The sequence below is a fragment of the Rhinatrema bivittatum genome, chromosome 13, assembly GCF_901001135.1.
Source record: "Rhinatrema bivittatum chromosome 13, aRhiBiv1.1, whole genome shotgun sequence".
Classification (NCBI taxonomy): Eukaryota; Metazoa; Chordata; class Amphibia; order Gymnophiona; family Rhinatrematidae; genus Rhinatrema; species Rhinatrema bivittatum.
The window spans coordinates 6617826-6637057 of record NC_042627.1 but is presented as its reverse complement, the minus strand read 5'-3'; the positions used below and the strand labels follow the sequence as shown (position 1 = coordinate 6637057).

The window sequence follows — 19232 nt, the reverse complement described above, 5'->3', positions numbered from 1 at the left end:
AACACCACCACCCCCCCCAACTCATCCACCCAGAGCTGAATGTGCCCTGTGACAGTGGCAGATATATAGAGTTTTAACATTTAACATTACCCAAACAGCAAACAGGAGCACTTCTGCACGCAAATCATCTCAGCAGACCACAGAAAATGTGCAGAAAAGAATTCAATCCCAGTGATGCCATAATTTGAACTGTACAAAGAACAACTAAAATTCTGTCTGTCCCTCCTGACGCAGCCTCGCGGTGAAACACGGGGGACCCGCACCTTTAAATGCTGTAATATATACACTGTGGAGCTGCTGTTTAAAATGAAAACATTATATTACTGAATTTTGTGTGGACATTGAATTCTTTCCTGCACATTTTCTGTGGTCTGCTGAGAACATTTAACATTAAACTTTTATTTTGTTTTTATATTTGTTTGATGTCAGTGCTTTATTATGTATGTTAACTTGTGTAAACCACCTAGACCTAAATAATGCATAGGCGGTATAGAAAAGTTTTAAAATAAAAAAATAAATAAGAGTTATGGTCATCCTCTTAAAGTGCACACTTGCTCTCATACACCATGCTGCACAAACCTAGTGAGTGCCCCATGACTGAGGTCATTCCGTCGGGAGCTTTACCAATTTCTCGTAGCGCATTCTTTCTCAACCATCCCAAACATTCCTCAAATTTTAGATTCTAACGCTCTAGCGTTGAGAAAGAACGCGCTATGAGGAATTGGTAAAGCTCCCGACGGAATGAATAAGGCCGACATCCCCTGAGGAAAGACCCTTCGGTCTGAAACGCAGCCCCGTTGGGCGAACGGTAACATTTGTTTAAATTGTTAAAGCTTACTCTATGCTTATGGCCAGGGACACAAGAACACTTAGACTCAGTAAAAAGTATAATGTATTTTTATTAGTCAATATAAGTGTTCTCGGGAGATGCTGGGTCGGTGTTGAATGTTGAGAGAGCACACAGCTTCAAATTATTATTTGAATGAAGAATAGAGTCGTTATCTCTACTGTAGCGATACTGTCTCAGGCTATAAAAAACAAAATTATAAAAAATATAAAATTTTGGATATATGAATGATGTGTTTGGATACGTATCAAGTCACCTTTGGAAACATTGAAGATTTTTTAACTTTTTGCACACTCAACAGATAATTATAAATAAAAGAGGTTGCTGGTGGATTGTTCGTGATTATAAAACCTATGCACATTGCCTGCTGGTAATGGCAATGTAGTAATATATGAAATTTTCCACTCCTCCCTTCAAAATATTTTTCTAATATATGTAGTAAAATTATAGGGTTATTGAGTTGTGTTGGGTTCAACCGCAAAAATTCATGGGAAATAAACGAGTGAGGTGATATAATGGAGTTGACTGATTACCTTGTGGATCCCTCCATAATATTATAATTGTGTGGGTGATTAGCTTTATACCTCTTGGATTTCCCCTTTAAAGATTCAGCAGGTTAGCAGGCAAAATTCTTTGAGTTATGCAAAGCATAAAATCAGTGACACACAAGGGGCCACTGCTAATCAAATTGCAGTTGTTAGTGGCTTAACTCCTTCTGATCTTGAATGAGAACCAGCAAGTGATCAATGTAAAAAATGTACTGACTTGGAAACCTGTGGCTCGCACCTTGTCTGGCTGTCTGGAGTGAACCCTAGACGATGGGGTTGCCAATTTTGCTGAACTGGCAGTGGTGGCTCAGCCACCACTGACCAATGCAAGGTAACTAATCAGCATACAAAGTTATACACTGACTTTGATGACTAATTTATGAAAATTGTGATAAGCACAGTAAACTGAGCTGCTCTGTAACATTTCACATCTGTAGCTCATTTGCCTGTTTCACAGTTGGGTGCCAAAGATGGTTCTTTTTAACATAGTGCATTCACGCATGCAAATGACGCTTGTCTTTCAGACTGTAATTCTGACCAAAGCAAGGCTGGGTCCAAGACAAAACAGGGTGAATTGTAGCAAAAAAAAGGTGCTTTTTCAAATGACATTAGAAAGAAAATAATTAAAAACTACACAATAGAGATATTTGCACCCAAAAAATGGTGAAAATTTGCATAAAAATATGACATCATGTCTTTGGTTAACTATATCTTTGCTTCCAGTTGGCTGCAAAGCGTCCTAGTGAAAATCCTAGATGCACGACATGGGCCATGACTATTGATCCAGCTATGGCCTGAATCGACATATTCATCCGGAGCAATGAGGCGTCAAAGTAAGCCTTAAATTTCTTTTGTAAATGTTTTCACGTACTTTACTGGCCCATAAATAGGGTGGCAAGCTCATGTTAGGTTCCCAACTTTGCAAAGGAAATTAGCAAACAGAGGTTGTAATCATCCCCAAAATTTCAGGCCCCTAACAGGGGTTGTTTGGCTGCAGGGCCTGGACAAAGTGGCTGTTTTCTGTTGTGCGGAGCACTCTTAAGAGTGACCTTCATTCAGCTGCCTCCAGCTCTTGAAACAATAGAGATCCAGCAGAAAAATGTTGCATAGTTTTGTTTGAGGCCCCAGAGAACGTCCACACAAAATTGTATTCAATTTGAAGGAGGTCAAGCGTGGATGATTTTCTAAATTGGTCCTCTTGACATGGAATGTCCCAAGGGTGAAGTTGATGTGGACAGCTGAGTTCAGCTTTAGTCTCCATTTCTGTTTCTAATTAGTGGTCATTTAGTTTGTATTCGGTGATGGTCTGTGGTCTGCTTCTGTTGTCAAGGTGAGGTATGTATATTTGCCCAACTTGATCCTTTTACCAGTAGGAGGTATATTGGTGTTCTAGGGCCTGGGGTAAAATCTGCATTGCTGTTTGAGTTCTGGGAGTTAGTGCTGACAAGTTTTTTATATATATCGTCCAATTGTTTTTATAGAATTGTTCTGGAATTGGTGGTGACAGTGGCAACATGATTGTTGAGTTTAATTATCAAAATCCTGGGGGAGGGATGGCCTACTGGCCTGATAGTTAGAGAGGGAGGGAGGCACACAAGGTTGAAAGTTCCCCTAGGGTGCCTAATACCCTTGCACGGGCCCTGCCCCCACTCAGGTGGGGAGGAGAAGAGGGGGAACCCCACTCTAATATAAACAGGAGGGGGACAGATTAGGCAGTTCTTGAGAGGTTGGGTCCGATTTTAAGAAGTGATCAAACAGAAGGCCAAAAGATGGTAAAAATCTGAGTAATTTTGCAAAATTTCTGATGCCCTGAGGTTTAATATCCTGTAGCTTCTGGAACAGAAAAATCCACAAAACAATTATGCCAGGAAAAATGTGTCATAAAATATTACTCATTGGGAAGGTAAATCCTGTACACCTGGCAAGTCTATTTCATGTAGTCAGCCGGAAATCTTTCATTCTTAGAGTCCAAGTATCTTATTGGGCAATGAATTCTTGGAGAGTCCTTTTAACCTATTAGGAGATGAATCTTTTTTTCCTTGACAGCCCCTCTGGCTTCTCGCCCCATGTCTACTGTGCTCAGGCCCTCCAGATTATGTACAAGGGGCTTCCTGCCGTCCCCTACAATCATCCCCGTGCTGCACGGCCGACCTGCCTTATAATATAACCAGCAATGCTTTCAGAGGGGCACTTCCAAAGGCTTGGTCGGCTTCTGCGCAGGTAACGAAAGGAGTGACATGGCTGAAAGCGCTGGAGTGGATGTTCAGCTGCCCGAGAGTTTATATGCACTACAACGGGCCACATTAAAAGGAGCCGACCCGGGAGGTGTCTGTAAACTACACATGGACACTGAAGCTGCAAAGATGCGGACACAAACCCAGTGAGCTGCGAATGCATGAGCTTTACGCCCTCATCTCCAATGCTGTGCAGAACCACCCGATCTTCAGACGCTGAGGGAGGGGTAGGCATGGACAACTCTCAGTTTGTTTTCTGTTTATTTCACTTTTGCTGGGGGAGGGGAGTCATTTTGGATAGGATAGGGCACAAAATAAAACAAATCTCGTTATTTCACATCCCTGCCCTGTGTCTGAACCTCAGGATGGTTTGTGCAAGCTGAAAAGTTTGCACGTGACTTTTTAAGTTTGCTGCGTTTCTGAAAATGACCTTTCTTATCCCTGTGCAGCAAACATTTGTGCTCGTAACGTCTTGGAAAACAGCAGTGAGGAGAACGGTCAGAATTTTGTGAGAGACACGGCTGCGCACATGCCGGCTCTCCCCCAGATGGTGCTCACAGTAACAAGTTCCAGAACACTCCGCTGGTCTCTACTGACAGTATAATGCGCTGGGCCCTGGCTCTTATCACTCCAAAGAACAGGAAATTAGAACAGAATGTGAAAGTCTTCCCGCTGCTCAAAAATAAGTCTCCAGGAAGGAAACAGAGCTCCTTTTGAGCCGGGGGATCCCCAGACTGGTCCCCTCATGCGCCTCCTGCATGGGAGCCAGGGATTGGCGGTGCACGTGGAAGGTCTTGCCTCGCGTGTTTGGCTTTTTTCTTGCCTCTGCCTCCTTCTTTTCTGCCTCTCTCCGCCGCTCCTTCTCCTGCCGCTGTCCCGCCTTCTCCTGCCGTTTACGCTCCTTCTGCTCCTCCTTCTCCTGCCTCCGCTCCGCCCTGGTTCTCCGGGCTGGCGGTTCATCCACCACGATGCTGGGGATGGCGGGTCCCTGCCCGCGGTCCCTGCTGCCTTGCGTCTGGGCCTCCTGAAGCTGCTGGGCGTCAAAGGTCGGTTTGGCCCCACCCAGGCGAGTTGTCGGCTGGAACTTGAAGTCCGGCCTCGTCTTTCTCATCTTTGCCAGCTGCGTCCTGCACTCGCGCGCAATCTCTCGATCCGACACTGCCAGCTCATAGACCTGGGAGGAAGGAAAAGGGAAAGCAGAATCAGACGGGTCCTTACTGAAGATGGTGAGGTCGGAACCGAACCACAGCTGATCAACCAGCAGCCTCACTCCTACCCGCTTGAAAAAAAACGTCCCAGGCCCTCCTGCCTCCCCGACACAGGGTATTTCCTCAGTGGTTTAAAACAGTGCCAAACCATCTGTGACCAAGGCCACAGATCCCAGAATGCACTCGGAGCTGCCGAATGACCCGTTCCTGGAGGGCGACATTAGGCTAGGCCTGGCGTTTTGGCAGCAGTTCCTTAGGTACCGTGGAATCTCCAGCACCGATGTCAAATGGAAGGGGCAGAACTACACATACCACAATGCTTTGGGATTTATGTTAATAAACGAGGTACAGATATGTTTCCCTTACAGATAGGGACATCCTTAAAAGTGAGCAGATCAGGGTGACCGCCCCAAGCCCCGTGCTCTCGGGGGGCCTTGCACTGCCGTGCGCCGCAGTAGCTTCCAGCAGACCTGCAGCAAAGGCTTTTCCCTGGGCTGCCTCCACTCACCACCGCCCCCCACACACACAAACCAGGCCCAATCCTGCCCCTGGCACGATGCTCCCCTGACAGCAAGAGAAGAGCAGGGCTTTCTACCTGCATCTGCCGAATTCCATCCGAAGTCTGACCCATGCAGGGCCCCATAGTCTGGTGGGATCTGCTGGCCCCCTATGATTCAGATTTCAGAGGAGGCGGCAGCTGCAGGTAAGAAGCACGGTTCTCCTCCTGCCAGGCATTTCCTTCACAGGGAGAGAGGAGGGGATACGGGGATGATAATGCAGGGAGGGGTGGGGAAAAGAGGTGATGATTGCAGAGGGGAAGAGAGAAGGGAATTAGAGGGGGGTAGGAAGGGGATGATTATCATGGGAGTGGATGTCACACCGCAGGCTGATTCACCCTGCAAGCCTGTAGGGTCAGCCCTGCTTAGAGAGTCTGATGTGAGGGACGTGCCTGGCCCTGGGGATTTCCTTCCATCACCTGCATATTCAGTGTCTTTCAGCTGCCGACATTCTCACCTCCCCTTCCTTGTAGACACGGTGCCCCTCTCTCGCTCTCTGTCTCTCTCTCAGGCACTGTGGCCTGCTTTTCATCTCCTCCTCCCAGCAGCACAGGTGGTCCCTCTCTCTTTGGTGTTAATGCTTTCTGACCCTGGCACACGTGTGTCTCTCTCGCTCTGGTACTAATGCTGTCTTTCATTCATCCTGGCCCACGTGACTCTTTGGTGCTAATGCCCACCTCCTCCCATTCTAGTGCACTTGATGCCTCTCTATCTCTCTTTCTCAAGCTAATGCTCTCCTCCTCTCCTCTTAGTGCACTTGATGTTTCAGTCTCTGATGCTAATGCTCTCCTCCTCCCCTCCTGGTGCTCTTGGTGCTTCTCTCTCTAGTACTAATGCTCTCCTCCTCCCCTCCTGGTGCATTTGGTGCCTTTCTCTCTGGTGCTAATGCTCGTTTCCTTCCCTCCTGTTGCACTTGGTGCCTCTCTCTCTCTGGTGCTGTTTCCGTCTCTGCATGTGTCCCTCACCTCAGGAACGAAGATGTCTTCCTGCAGGAGCCGTGTTGGGATACTGCGCAGTTTTTCCAGTGTTTCCACCACCCCTCCACACTCCTTCAGCTTTTCCGATGATCCCAGGGCCAGCCGGACCAAAACCAGGCCTACCCGAAAGAGAATCTTCACCCCTGGAAAGAAGAAAGCGGACTGCAGGGAGATGGAACAGTAAGAGGTGAAACAAGGTCTGTCACGAGCTTCCCCTCCTCCAGGGCATTCTCAGTCTTCAATTTATCTCTGGCAGTGCTCTGTTCAATGGTTCTCAGCCTTGTCCTGGAGATTCACCTAACTTTCTGCGAAGCCCTGTCGGGCAGTTCTTGCCTCCCACCATCAGGGCTTCGGTGGGCCTCGGGGACTGTGTTTAGTCCTCCCAACTCTATGGCCATTTTGTTCCTGTTTGGACATAGCTGTATTCCAGGCTCACAGTCTGCACTTCACCAGAGCTTGGGCCTACACTGTATTTTTAAGTCATGTATTTCTGTTTTCTGCCCGTTTTTTTTTTTTTTAGTTTGTTTTAATCAGAGTTATTTTCTCTTTTCTTTAGTTCTATTTTTTATTTTATTATATTCATTACTTACTGTGCTTGTGCATTGTGACCCTTCAGATCATGTGAGCTATAAATGTACTAAACGAATAAAAGAAATACAGCTGGGCCTGTGTTTGGCCTCATATACGGTCCTAGTCTCAGGCCTATGCTTTGTGGTCCTGTCTGGTCCTAGATTACTTTGCGTGTCCAGTCCTGCAGTGGTCGTGCACTGCTTCTGTGGGCACCTTCATATCTGGGTTCTGTGCCTTGTTCCAATGCAAGTCCTGAGGGCTCATCCTGACGGGAAGGTGCAGGCATCCTGTACCCAATTTGTATAAAATCTTAGCTGCTATGGATTATTGCAAGCATCACCATATTCCTTTTTTTGATAGTGAGTTTTGATGCAGAAAAGGCATTTGATCGCATAGACTGCAGTTACTTTTTTTTTTGTTTTGAAAAGATTTGGCTTAGTGAGAAATTATCTCAAAAGCGTGAAATTATTGTACTCAAACCCTAAGGTGATGGTTTTGGTTTAATGGTGTTCAGTTAGACAGGATTTATCAGAGAGTAGGTATCAGGCAAGGTTGTCCTCTCTAACCTCTGTTGTTTCTTCTCATGCTGGAACCTTTATTATAGAAGATACAAAAAATGTGCTATGTATGTTTTATTGTAAACTGCTTTTATAGTTTAAACTGATTATACGGTACATAAATCAAATAAATAAATATATAAATAGCAATGTGACGACAAAGGGAGTTCAAAATAGTGGTCTTTATGGATAATATGCTAATATACTTAATTGATCTTTGTATCTCATTAGAACACTTGATATGGGAATTCTCTCTATTTGGCCAGGCCTTAAACTTAATCTAAATAAGTCAGAAGCTTTGGAGAGCCATACATTTTATAAACAGATAAAATAAGTAAATCCTGAGGTGAGCAGGTTATGGGGGAGTGAACGTCTGCTGCGATGGGCAGAAAGTTCCTTCCCTATTATTTAGGGATCACTTTGCCATCAGACTTGATGCTGATATACAAATCAAATTCCCTCATTCATTTTGCAAGCAAAGCTTAAATTGCAACAAAGGCACTCTCTACCATTGTTCAAAGTAACATTATTCCCAAATGGCTCTATGTATTACAGACTTTGCCATTAAGAATACTAGGAAAACATTTGTGAGCTGTGAATAGAATGATTTCTAAATTTCTTTGGAAGAGTAGTAAACCTAGAGTGCTTTTTCGGCATTTTACTTTCACTTCCTGGAGTGGGATTGTTGGGATTGTTGTTAGACATGGTGGCTTATAACTTGGCATATTTTGTGCGCCACCTTAGGGATTGGTTATTGGAACTGAGGAGTTTATACCATCTAGGTATGAAAAAGGGTTGGTTAATTCCCTTCGCCTACACTAAATTCTACTCACCATGGCAGTAGACGCTCATTGAATCAGATTAAGTCAAAAGCTTTAACTGATCCTTTGAGATTGATGTGGGGATATTTATGTGCTAGTACACTTCGTGCCTGTACAAGGAAATCTAGATTTTACTTCAGGTTTTCAATCAAGATTTATTTATTTTTTATATGGGGTGCACAGACTTGCACACAGAGTTAACAATGAAGGTGAGATGCGACAATTCCATGAGCTTGAACAATTCTCTGCTCTTTCTCAAAGATTGTTACGCTTAACCTGCAACTTAGACACTATGTGGAAACCTTGGGGAAAGACAATTTTTCAGCGGAGTTGGGGGATAATTTGGAGAGGTTTTTTAAAACAGAAGTAGAGAGGTTATCTGTAGCCTCACTATAGGCTTCCATCAAGAAGCAAGATTCAAGTGATATCATGGAAAATTTACAGGGTAAATGGAAGGGGTAATAGCGCGTGGAAAACGCACGTCCAACCCCCCTGAAACTAATAGTGCCCTCAACATGCAAATGCATGTTGATGAGCCTATTAGTTAGTCCTGCGCGATACAGAAAGTAAAATGTGCAGCCAAGCCGCACATTTTACTCTCAGAAATTAACTCCTGCCAAAGGCAGGGCACCAGGAAAGCGTACAGAAAAGCAGAAAAAACTGCCTTAATATCATAGTGATATTAAGTCGGAGGCCCCAAAAATAAAAATTAAAAAATCTTAAAAAAAAAATCTGCCCGTGGGTTGGAAGACGGACGCTCAATTTTGTCGGCGTCTGTTTTCTGAACCCGTGGCTGTCAGTGGGTTCGACAACCGACGCCGGTAAAATTAAGCGTCGGCTGTCAGACCCGTGACAGCCGCCACTTCTGCCAATAAGGGGGCGCTAGGGACGCGCTAGTGTCCCTAGTTCCTCCTTTTTACCGCGGGCCCTCATTTGAATAGAGAATCGCGCGCCCAGGAGAGGTGCCTGGGCGCGCATCGGGAGAGCGGGCGCTCGCCTCGGAGCGCCAGTTCTCCCGTGCATTTTACTGAATCGGCCTGATAGTAATATAGTAGAGGATGGCAGAAAAAGAGCACTTGGCCCCTTGGTTGTCCAGTCTGCCCATATGTGACAACTGGACAGAATTTAGCTGTACAAAACGCATTTAAGGGGCTGTAATGTTGTCTTCTGCAGACGTAAGGAGCTGTGAGTTAGTGGCTTACCCTCGCTGAAAAAGGCATCCCAGACCCGCAGCAAGGTGGGGAATGGAAGGGTGCGGCTGAACAGGCACAGGAACCACTCCGTGACGTAGAGCAGGGGTCCCACGCCGTGCTTCTTCAGATGTCTGTAGGCCACGGGGCAGGCCTTCTTTAGAAGCCTCACGAAAACCTCACTGTCCAACTGCACAGCCTCCTGCAGCAGGCGAGGGGAAAAGCAGCTGAGGATGGCCCTGTCCGTGCAGGAGAAGAACAGCTTGCCCCTCAGAAGCGATCTCCCCTCCCCCCCCCAACCCAATAAGAGGTGAAGGGAACGAATCCCCCCTTGAAGAACCTGCTACCCTTTGTGAGAAAAAAGTGGCTTAAAAAGGCTGCTCCTGCGGAGTCTCCACAGGTGGGGGGAAAAGCAGCCGAGAATGACCGCAGGGAATGGAATAGGAAGCGGCTGAGAACCGTCTGACCTGGCAGAACTCTCCAGACGAGTCTCCTTCTCTTTCCTGACCCCTGAGCCCCGCTCATTTCTCATTCACACCCATGACTTCAGTTAACTTATGTACTAACGCATTCTACATCTGTGCTGCTTTTTTTTTTTTTTTTAAATCCTTTTTCTATAAAACGTGGGCCCTGGTGTCATTCTGACTTCCCGAAACCCAAGCAAACTTCCAAATCTGCATGCAGAGAATTTCTGTAATTCATTACTAGAGAGCCCTGGTTGTAACTGCTCCCCAACCCAACCCTTCCTGGTGAACCCCCATCCGAAAGAAAAGCCACAGCCAGCTCTGTCTTCCAGCATAACTGAGCCAAGCATTGAGCCACTAACCTCTACTCAATAAAGATTGTTTTCCCTGGGCAGAGAATGGGAAAAAGTCCTTTTGGAGTGACCTCTCTTGCACAAATCTTGGCCTGTGTCCAGCACAACTGGAGTTTAACATCCATTACACCAAAGTGAGCTCAACAGGGAATATTTTAAGAGTCCCATAGGGGCCGATGCAATACAGTGCATCGCACTGTTTAACCTGCTGTCGGACGCGGGTTAAACAGGCGCTAAGCCATCCCCTAATGCAATAGGGGGATTAGCGCCTATTTAACCCTCGTCCCACGCGGAGTGAATGAGAGAGCGCTCGTCACATGCAAATGCATGCAAATGAGGCTATTACTCATTCACTCCGCATTCAAAAAAATAAATGTGCGCCTCAGATGCACATTTATGGCTCAGGTATTAACGCCTGCCTGGAGCAGGGGTTAATAGCTGAGTGCATGTAAAAGAAGTACAGAAAAGCAGAAAAAACTGCTTTTCTGTACTTCTTCAGTAAAAAAAACAAACAAACAAAAAATACCTGGGCAGCCCGGCGAGTTATTGAAGACCGCCGCTGGTAAACTCGGCATCGGTTTTCATAATCGGCCGTCTGCCGGTATTGAAAGCGGCCGCCGATAAACTCGGCGTCTGTTTTCACAATCGGCCGTCTGCCGGTATTGAAGACCGCCGCCGATAAACCCGACGTCTGTTTTTATTGCTGGCAGACAGTTGGTTATAAAAACCGATGCCGAGTTTACCGGCGTCGGTCTTCATAACTGGCTGTCGCCGCGGGGTCGCGTTAACAAGGAGGCGCTAAGGTCGCGCAAGCGACCCACTAATTTGCCTATTGCGGGTGCCATGCGTGCTTTAACAAAGCGGGCGCTGAAAGGTCATTGCATCGGCCCAGTTGTGCAGCAGTTTGAGCCAATCCATCTTGTACTGTAATCTTAATTAAGGTTTAGGATTAGGGTTAGGTTTAGAGATCCTTGCAATAAAGTATCCATGACACATCAGATTGAGCCAGAGTAGGAGGCTTTCAAACCTTTTAAAAAAAGTGCACCCTTTCTGTCTCAAAGATGCACCTTGTGCTTCCCTTTATATATTTGCTCTTGTTTTAATAAAAAGGCAATGACAAATAGTTTTGAATCAAACACAGGTACGAACAGAACAGTGGTCTCTTGTGAAGATTTGCTGGCCTTCGGAGTGAGGAAACTCATCCAAAGATGAGATTTGGGCAAGGGTCTCTCAACCTAGCTTGATGGACTCTCTACCTGGGTAACATCAAGCTAGGTTGAGAGACCCTTGCCCAAATCTCATCTTGGAGTGACTTTCCTCACTCCGAAGGCCATCAAATCTTCACAAGAGACCACTGTTCTGTTCGTACGTCTCATGTACAATGTGAAAGTGGCCCCTAACCCCCTACACTCTTACCTAATCCCCACCTCGAGTTACTAGGTGGGCCTATCCTAGGGATACAAATACCTATCTCCCCCCCCCCCCCAGGGCCTTCAAATCCTCTGAAATAAGCCGTACGGGACACATCGCAAATGGAGATATACCCTTTCCACATGGTCACAGCCGCTATCGCAATGCATTTGAAAAAGGTGTAGCTAAACATCTGCGTTATGGCTGTGTGATACTCTTCGCAGGGAGCCTAACCCAGCCCACTCTCTGCCCCTACTCCTCCCATGTTTGGAATTTGCATCGCACCATACGATATGGTGCGATCGCATGCAAAAACGCCTTACCGCATTTTGAAAAATGACCCCCTTAGATTGTAAGCCCTCTGGGGATAGGGAAATACCTACAGTACCTGAATGTAATCCACTGCGAAGCGCTGAAAATGTGAAAAGTGGAATATAAATCTAAATTAAAAAAAAAAAAGGGCTAGGATTAGGGTTTTATGACGAGCATAGACTCACCAGCTCTGGGCTGTAGTAGCCCGGCAGGTAGCACTCACAGATCTGCACCAAGCACCAGAAAGCTTGCTGAAAAAAAAAAGGGGGGGGGAAGAGGTGAATAAAATGTCATTTAGAACTGGCAGAACCAGGTACAGGCTCCCAACTCACTTGTCAGGGGGGTCTTACCACAGGAGGGACCAGGACTTAAAGCTTCCACAGCCCTGCTAGGTGTTTTGGGGGAAAATAATTCCAGGATCAAGAACATCAGTATTCTCCCTTGTTTCTTTTCAGCTTTTATATCACTTCACGCCTAAGGCGCTCTGGCTGAAGTTTTTGAAAATCTCTCAGATACTCCCCCGTGTTAAGGAAACCAGGGTACAGCTGTGCTGCTCATCATTATAAATTATGAACACTGCATTTGAAGCTGGAAAGCAATCTGAGAGATGGAGGCAGCAGCACCCCGAGACACCCTGTGTATGAAGAGACAGCTGAAGAGAGGCTTAGGGGTTGAGAAAGCAGCACGCTGAGATACCAAAAATGTGAATAAAGAAGAATCAGCTGGAGAGGGACCTCAGGGGATGAAAAAGCAATATCCGGAGACACCATAAGTATGAATAAAGCATAAACAGCTGGAGAAGGACCTCAAGGGAGAAGACAACAGCACTCTGAGACACCCAGGGCGTGAAAACAGCATGGATAGCTGAAGAGTCAGCAGCCACTTGAGACATAACACGAACTGCTGAAGACAGACCTGAGGGGAAGAGACTGAAGCATTTTGGGACATTCAAAGTAAGAATACAGCATGAACGGCTGAAGAGAGACATCAGGAGAGGAGAAAGTAGCACCGGCAGACTCGATCTTCAGAAGAAAATGGCAGGTAAGTTAGCCAGATAAAACTTACCTGGCTAACTTACAAGGAATATTCAGCAGCACAGCTATGCTGCTGAATATCTCCAGTTTGGCACTACTTAGCCAGATAAGTAGCATCGCCCACTGCCCACCCACTGGATATCTGGCTAACTACTTGGACAGATAAGTGACTTATCCAGCTAAGTATCAGCCGCTGAAAGTAGCCGGATATTCAGTGGCTGCCACTTAGCTGGATAAATAGCACTGAATATCGGTCTCCCCATGAACAGCTGAAGAGAGACCTCAGGGGCAGAGACACCCAGAGAATGGAAACAGCATGAATAGCTGGTGAGAAACCTCAGGGCAAGGATGTATAGAAGGGAATAATACAAAGTGCCTACTTTTTATTCTAAAAATCTTCAAGGTCTAAGACTAAAGTCAGATTACACATTTTATAAATTTTAGAATATTAACATAATGAATAATATTACTAATGTAAGGGTGTTACAAAAACATCCCTTACTAATGGCATTCGTGTCTTTGCAGGTACAGCCGGGGTGATGAGGTAGTGAAGAGGCTGTAGTAGTATCAGGCATTCCTCAGTAGGAGGCGTCTTGCAGGGAGTGTATTTCTTTAAAACTCATCCATCCACTTCAGCTCTTGTTCTCTCCTTTCTTCTCCAGCCTTCTGGTGCTCCTCCTCCAGTTGTGCTGAAGCTGCGAGGTGGAGGAGCAGGAACCCAGGAGAGACGTATAATTGGGATTCAGGAGAATCCCAGGGGAAGATTTGGGAAAGCAATAGGACTGGGGATGATCAGTGGCAAAGGGAAGTTAGAACATAGGACTTAAGAATGGCTATGCTGGGTCAGACCAAGGTCCATTGAGCCCAGCATCCTCTCTCTGACAGTGGCCAATCCAGGTCACAAGTACCCAGCAGATCCCATAAAATAGATCCAATTCCTATTATTCCCAGGGATAGCAATAGCTTTTTTTAGTCTTGCTGGCGAATAATGCTTTATGGACTTTTCCAGGAACTAATGTAATGTAACCCCAATATTTAAAAAGGGCTCCAGGGGCGATCCGGGAAACTACAGACCAGTTAGCCTGACTTCAGTGCCAGGAAAAATAATGGAAAGTGTTCTAAAGATCGAAATCACAGAACATATAGAAAGCATGGTTTAATGGAACAAAGTCAGCATGGCTTTACCCAAGGCAAGTCTTGCCTCACAAATCTGCTTCACTTTTTTGAAGGAGTTAATAAACATGTGGATAAAGGTGAACCGGTAGATGTAGTATACTTGGATTTTCAGAGGCTGTTTGATAAAGTTCCTCATGAGAGGCTTCTAGGAAAAGTAAAAAGTCATGGTATAGGTGGTGATGTCCTTCTCGTGGATTACAAACTGGCTAAAAGACAGGAAAAATAGTGGAAAGTGTCCTAAAGATCAAAATCACAGAACTATTTTTCCTGGCACTGAAGTCAGGCTAACTGGTCTGTAGCTTCCCGGATCACCCCGGAGCCCTTTTTAAATATTGGGGTTACATTAGCCACCCTCCAGTCTTCAGGTACAATGGATGATTTTAATGATAGGTTACACATTTTTAATAATAGATCTGAAATTTCATTTTTGAGTTCCTTCAGAACCCTGGGGTAAATACCATCTGGTCCAGGTGATTTACTACTCTTCAGTTTGTCAATTAGGCCTACCACATCTTCTAGGTTTACTGTGATTTGGTTCAGTCCATCTGAATCCCATGAAAACGTTCTCCGGAACAGGTATCTCTTCAACATCCTCTTCAGTAAAGTCAGTAAACACTGAAGCAAAGAAATCATTTAATCTTTCCGCGATGGCCTTATCTTCTCTAAGTGCCCCTTTAACCCCTCGATCATCATCTAACGGTCCAACTGACTCCCTCACAGGCTTTCTGCTTCGGATATATTTTTAAAAGTTTTTACTGTGAGTATTTGCCTCTACGGCCAACTTCTTTTCAAATTCTCTCTTAGCCTGTCTTATCAATGTCTTACATTTAACTTGCCAACGCTTATGCTTTATCCTATTTTCTTCTGTTGGATCCTTCTTCCAGCTTTCCTCTGCTTTCTTCTGACAGCCACAATAGGCCCCTCTCTTCCCCACATCCTCATGAAGTGCAGCAGCAGGGTTTATGATTCTTGAGGGCTGCAATCGATCCCTCTCTTCCCTCCACCTCTACTAAACATGCAGAATGTGGTTCAAACGGCCTCTCTCTGCCCCTCTTCCTCCTCCTGGTCTGCTGGAATGTCGGGTGATGATTTTGGGGCCATATTGGGCCCCACTCTCACTCTCCTGGCCTATAGCAGTAGCTCACTCATTTTTTCCCCTAGTTAAATTTTCTTGAATCCCTTCTGGAGGACCCCCTGGGTGTCCTCAGACCACAGGTTGGGAACCACTGGACTAGAGCAAACATTCCCAACCAGTATGCTGCAAAGGTTGGCCTGCATAAAGAGAAGATGAGAGCAGGTCATAACCATCGCCATTGCCAACCACTCACTCTCTTTATTCCCCTTATAACCTCTACAAAATGGACTCCCACCAGCAGAGGAGTCAACGAGCAACACTTCTTACTTGCTGCCGCCTCCTCCTTCTCGCAGATCTCGCAAGACTATGTGGCCCTGTGAGGTTCCAACTTCAGCAGGAAGAGGAGGAAGCAGATAAGAAGCTCTGCTCGCCTGAGGAGATGATCTGGAGGAGGTTGAGAAGATAGTAATACCGGGGGAGGTGTGAGAGGGAAGGAAAGTGGTATTGCAAGGGGGTGGGGGTGGTGACGACAGAAACTGGAGAGGAGGAAAGGGGTGATGGTGATGCCAGGGAGAGGAATGTAGGGAAGGGAAGTGTGCAGCCACGGAATGAGGGAAAGGATGATGCCAGAGGGTAGGAGAGGGAGGGAAAGAAGGTGGTGTTGCTGAGGAAGGGAAGGGATAGAGGTGGTACTGGAGGGGTGGAAAGGGGAAGGAAGGGATGGTGGTGCTGTTGGAATGGGGGTAGAGAAGGGAAGATGATGATGTCAAGGGATGGGAGGAAAGGGAAAAAGATGGTGGTGATGCCAGGGGAGGTTGGGTAGAGAAAAGGGAAGAGATGGGACAGGGAAGGGAAGATGGTGATGTTGAGGGCAGGGGGAAGGAAAATGGTGATGCTGGGGGGTGGGTAGGAGGGAAGGAAGGTGATGAAGCCAGGGAAGGGCAGCAGAGGAAGGTGGTGATACCAGGGATGGGAAGCTGATGGTGTGCCAGGACAACCTAGTGTTGGGTGAGCTGCAACATAAAAAGGATTGGGAACCAGTGGTGGAGAGGACAGGCTACCAGTGTGGAGGATTTCTGTGGGTTTTACCAGGGACTGTATTTGTGAGGGCTTATGGATGGATTTCTGGACTTTATTTTCTATATGATTGCTACCAGATCCAAGTCTATTCAATGCAAGATAATTTGCCTGTACCAGTGAAAGGGTTTATATGTTCAACACCACCAAACTGTGCGCAATGTGCTTCTTTATTGGAAGGTGTACTTTGACCTGTTAACAATGCCCAGGGTACCAGCCAGTGCAATATCCCTTTCAAATTCGCTTTCCTTCCCCTGTCCCTTGAAGAACATGGAAATAAAAGGACTAAAATAATCTGTTACTTACTTCCACGGGCATCTGCATGAGCAGTACAGCCGCCACAGGGCCCTGCGCCTGGCAGTATCCCTCCTCAGGCCTGTACACCGTGTACGCTTTCAGGACACGAAGAAGCCCCTGCTGCCTGCCTCCAAAAAACAACAAAAAAAAAATTAAAGCCAGCAACAAAAGATAATGACGTGAACAAAGACTCCTCCCTGAGTGCAGATTCAGGCTACAAGAAGTCCTTGTCCCATATAAGAACATAAAAGACCAAGGGTACATCCAGCACAGCATCCTGGCTCCAACAGCACTCAATCCACATCACCAGGAATTATCTGGCAGATCCATTCCTTGGTGCTCACTCCCAGCGATAAGCGGTGGCTTTTCTGAACTAATAATGGTTTAGGGACTTTTCTTCCAGGAAACTTCTTCTAAACCCCACCATGCTAGGTGCCTTGCCAGTATCCTCTGGCAACAGATTCCACAGCTTGATTGCGCACTTAGTGAAAAAAAATACTCTCTCGGATTTGTTTTAAATGTGCTACCTGTTTAGTGTCATGGAGTGTCCCTTGTCCCAGTACTATTTGAAAGGGTGAATAGCTGTTCCTTATGTACCTGTTCCACCCATTCTTGATTATCCCTTCATAAAATCCCATCTTCTTTATCATTTTTATTGCCCTTCTCTATACCTTTTCTATGTCCGCTATGTCGTTTTTGAGATGGGGCGACCAGAACTTTTTAAGGAGGTAGGACAAGTTCATCTTCAGTCCAAACCTCTTCTACTGGTGGCTCCTTTACTTTGGACTCCGTTAGCGGTGGAGATAAGATTGAAACTTAATTACTGTAAGTTCCACAAAAGGGTGAAGACTTGGCTATTTTTGCAACTGGGGTAGTAAGATAACTTTTTCTGATTACATTCTTACAGTGAGATAGTACATTTTTTGGCTTCTAAAAGCTAAAGCAGCTTGTGTAGATTAATGAGGTGGGCTAATTTTGGTTTTATGTTGCATGGATGATGAGGATGTTTAAGGTTGGTTGTGATTATGTTGTATGTTTTATTATGTGGAATTTTCTACATTGCTGTGGTAATTTTATGTTGAATTTTATACATCACTTTGAGTGTTCTTTTGTGACTGGGGGGGGGGGCAATTAATACATGTTTAAAATAAAATAAGATGGGACACTGTCTGTAGAACTATTTTGCAATGTTTTACAATTTTTGTTGTAGCCCAAGTATTTGCTGCTCTTTGATAAATCAGATTATGTGTTTGTACTGAGATTTGGTATGGGGGAAAATGGAAGAAAATCGTTGAACTCTGTCCAATATTGGTTTTTACATTTGGAAATTGACTTGCTAATAAACTAGTAATTTGCTTTTAAAATAATAAATATCTGGGCTTCTAGTAAGCATTTTTAAACAGTCTCCATGCCTCATGCAGACTTTGAACCCTTTAATTTCCTTCTAACTCAGGGGTTCCCAATCCAGACCTCAGGACACACGTAATCAGTCATGTTTGCAGGATATCCATAATGAGTAACCATGAGATAGATTTGCATATACCATGGAAGCAGTGCATGCAGATCTGTCTCATGCATATTCATTATGGATACCCTGACTGGCTAGGAGTGTCCCGAGAACTGGGTTGAGCACCCCTGTCCTAACTATTTTCCTCACTTTATAATAGGTTTCCTATTTAAAGTTATATGTAATTGCACTATTGCCAAACAGCTCCATCACCATTCTCCCTTGCACCAGATCCTGTATCCCACGGATATCTAGGTCTGAATTACCCTTCCCCCCCGCACCTTGAAGCAGTTGTTTATGGCTTGGGGTTCTCAACTTACTTCTTGGGACACATCATGCAAATCAGGGTTTCAGGATATACAAGCTACTAAATATGGAAATACAGCAATAATGGAAGATTTCAAATACTCCAACCACTGCTGGGTGACACTGACTATCTCCTCAGAGCATGTCAGGAAAGTTTAGCTCCTAGACACTATGGGGTGAGTATTCAGCTGCTGAACAGCCAGGTAGGTTAGCCGGATACACTTACAGGCTTAACTTAAGTGTCGGAGTAGGTGTATCCGGCTAACTTTAGACCAGCCCTAAGGTCTCCCTAAGGCGGATAACTTTTCAGTTATCCGTCTAAATTGCTTTTGAATATCGACCTCTATAAATCAGGGGTTCTCAACCCAGTCCTCAGGACACACCTAGCCAGTCAGGGTTTTAGGATATCCACAATGAATACGCATGAAAGAGATCTGCACGCACTGCCTGCACTGTATGCATAATCTCAGTTATCATTCCATTATTTATTTATTTTATTTATTTATTTATTTAAACAGTTTTATATACCGACAACCGTTTGCACATCGTGTCGGTTTACATGTAACTTAATAACGAAGGTATAAGTAGGCATTGCCTTTACATGGAACAAAGAACGATAAAAACGCAGTAACAAAGCAAAAACTAGATATGTTAAGGGGGGGATATATAACTGGGAGTGACGTAGTTGGGAGTGGGGAAAGAGTAAAACAGT

At 45.4% G+C, this 19232-nt stretch overlaps 1 protein-coding gene and 1 long non-coding RNA gene across 2 annotated transcripts in view; one reads left to right on the top strand and one right to left on the bottom strand.

Annotated features, from left to right (window-relative positions):
* Nucleotides 1-2210, top strand: part of LOC115075533 — a 120731-nt gene extending 118521 nt beyond the window's left edge. The window contains exon 3 of the long non-coding RNA XR_003852550.1: nt 2119-2210. This is a non-coding gene — a long non-coding RNA (uncharacterized LOC115075533). The remainder of the gene's footprint in view (nt 1-2118) is intronic.
* Nucleotides 902-19232, bottom strand: part of TBC1D10C (TBC1 domain family member 10C) — a 39346-nt gene continuing 21015 nt past the window's right edge. The window contains exons 6-10 of the mRNA XM_029575990.1: nt 16717-16831; nt 12234-12299; nt 9522-9711; nt 6360-6514; nt 902-4803 (exon numbers count right to left, since the gene is read on the bottom strand). Of these exons, the coding sequence (XP_029431850.1) occupies nt 4306-4803; nt 6360-6514; nt 9522-9711; nt 12234-12299; nt 16717-16831 (1024 nt within the window). The 3' untranslated portion in view covers nt 902-4305. The remainder of the gene's footprint in view (nt 4804-6359; nt 6515-9521; nt 9712-12233; nt 12300-16716; nt 16832-19232) is intronic.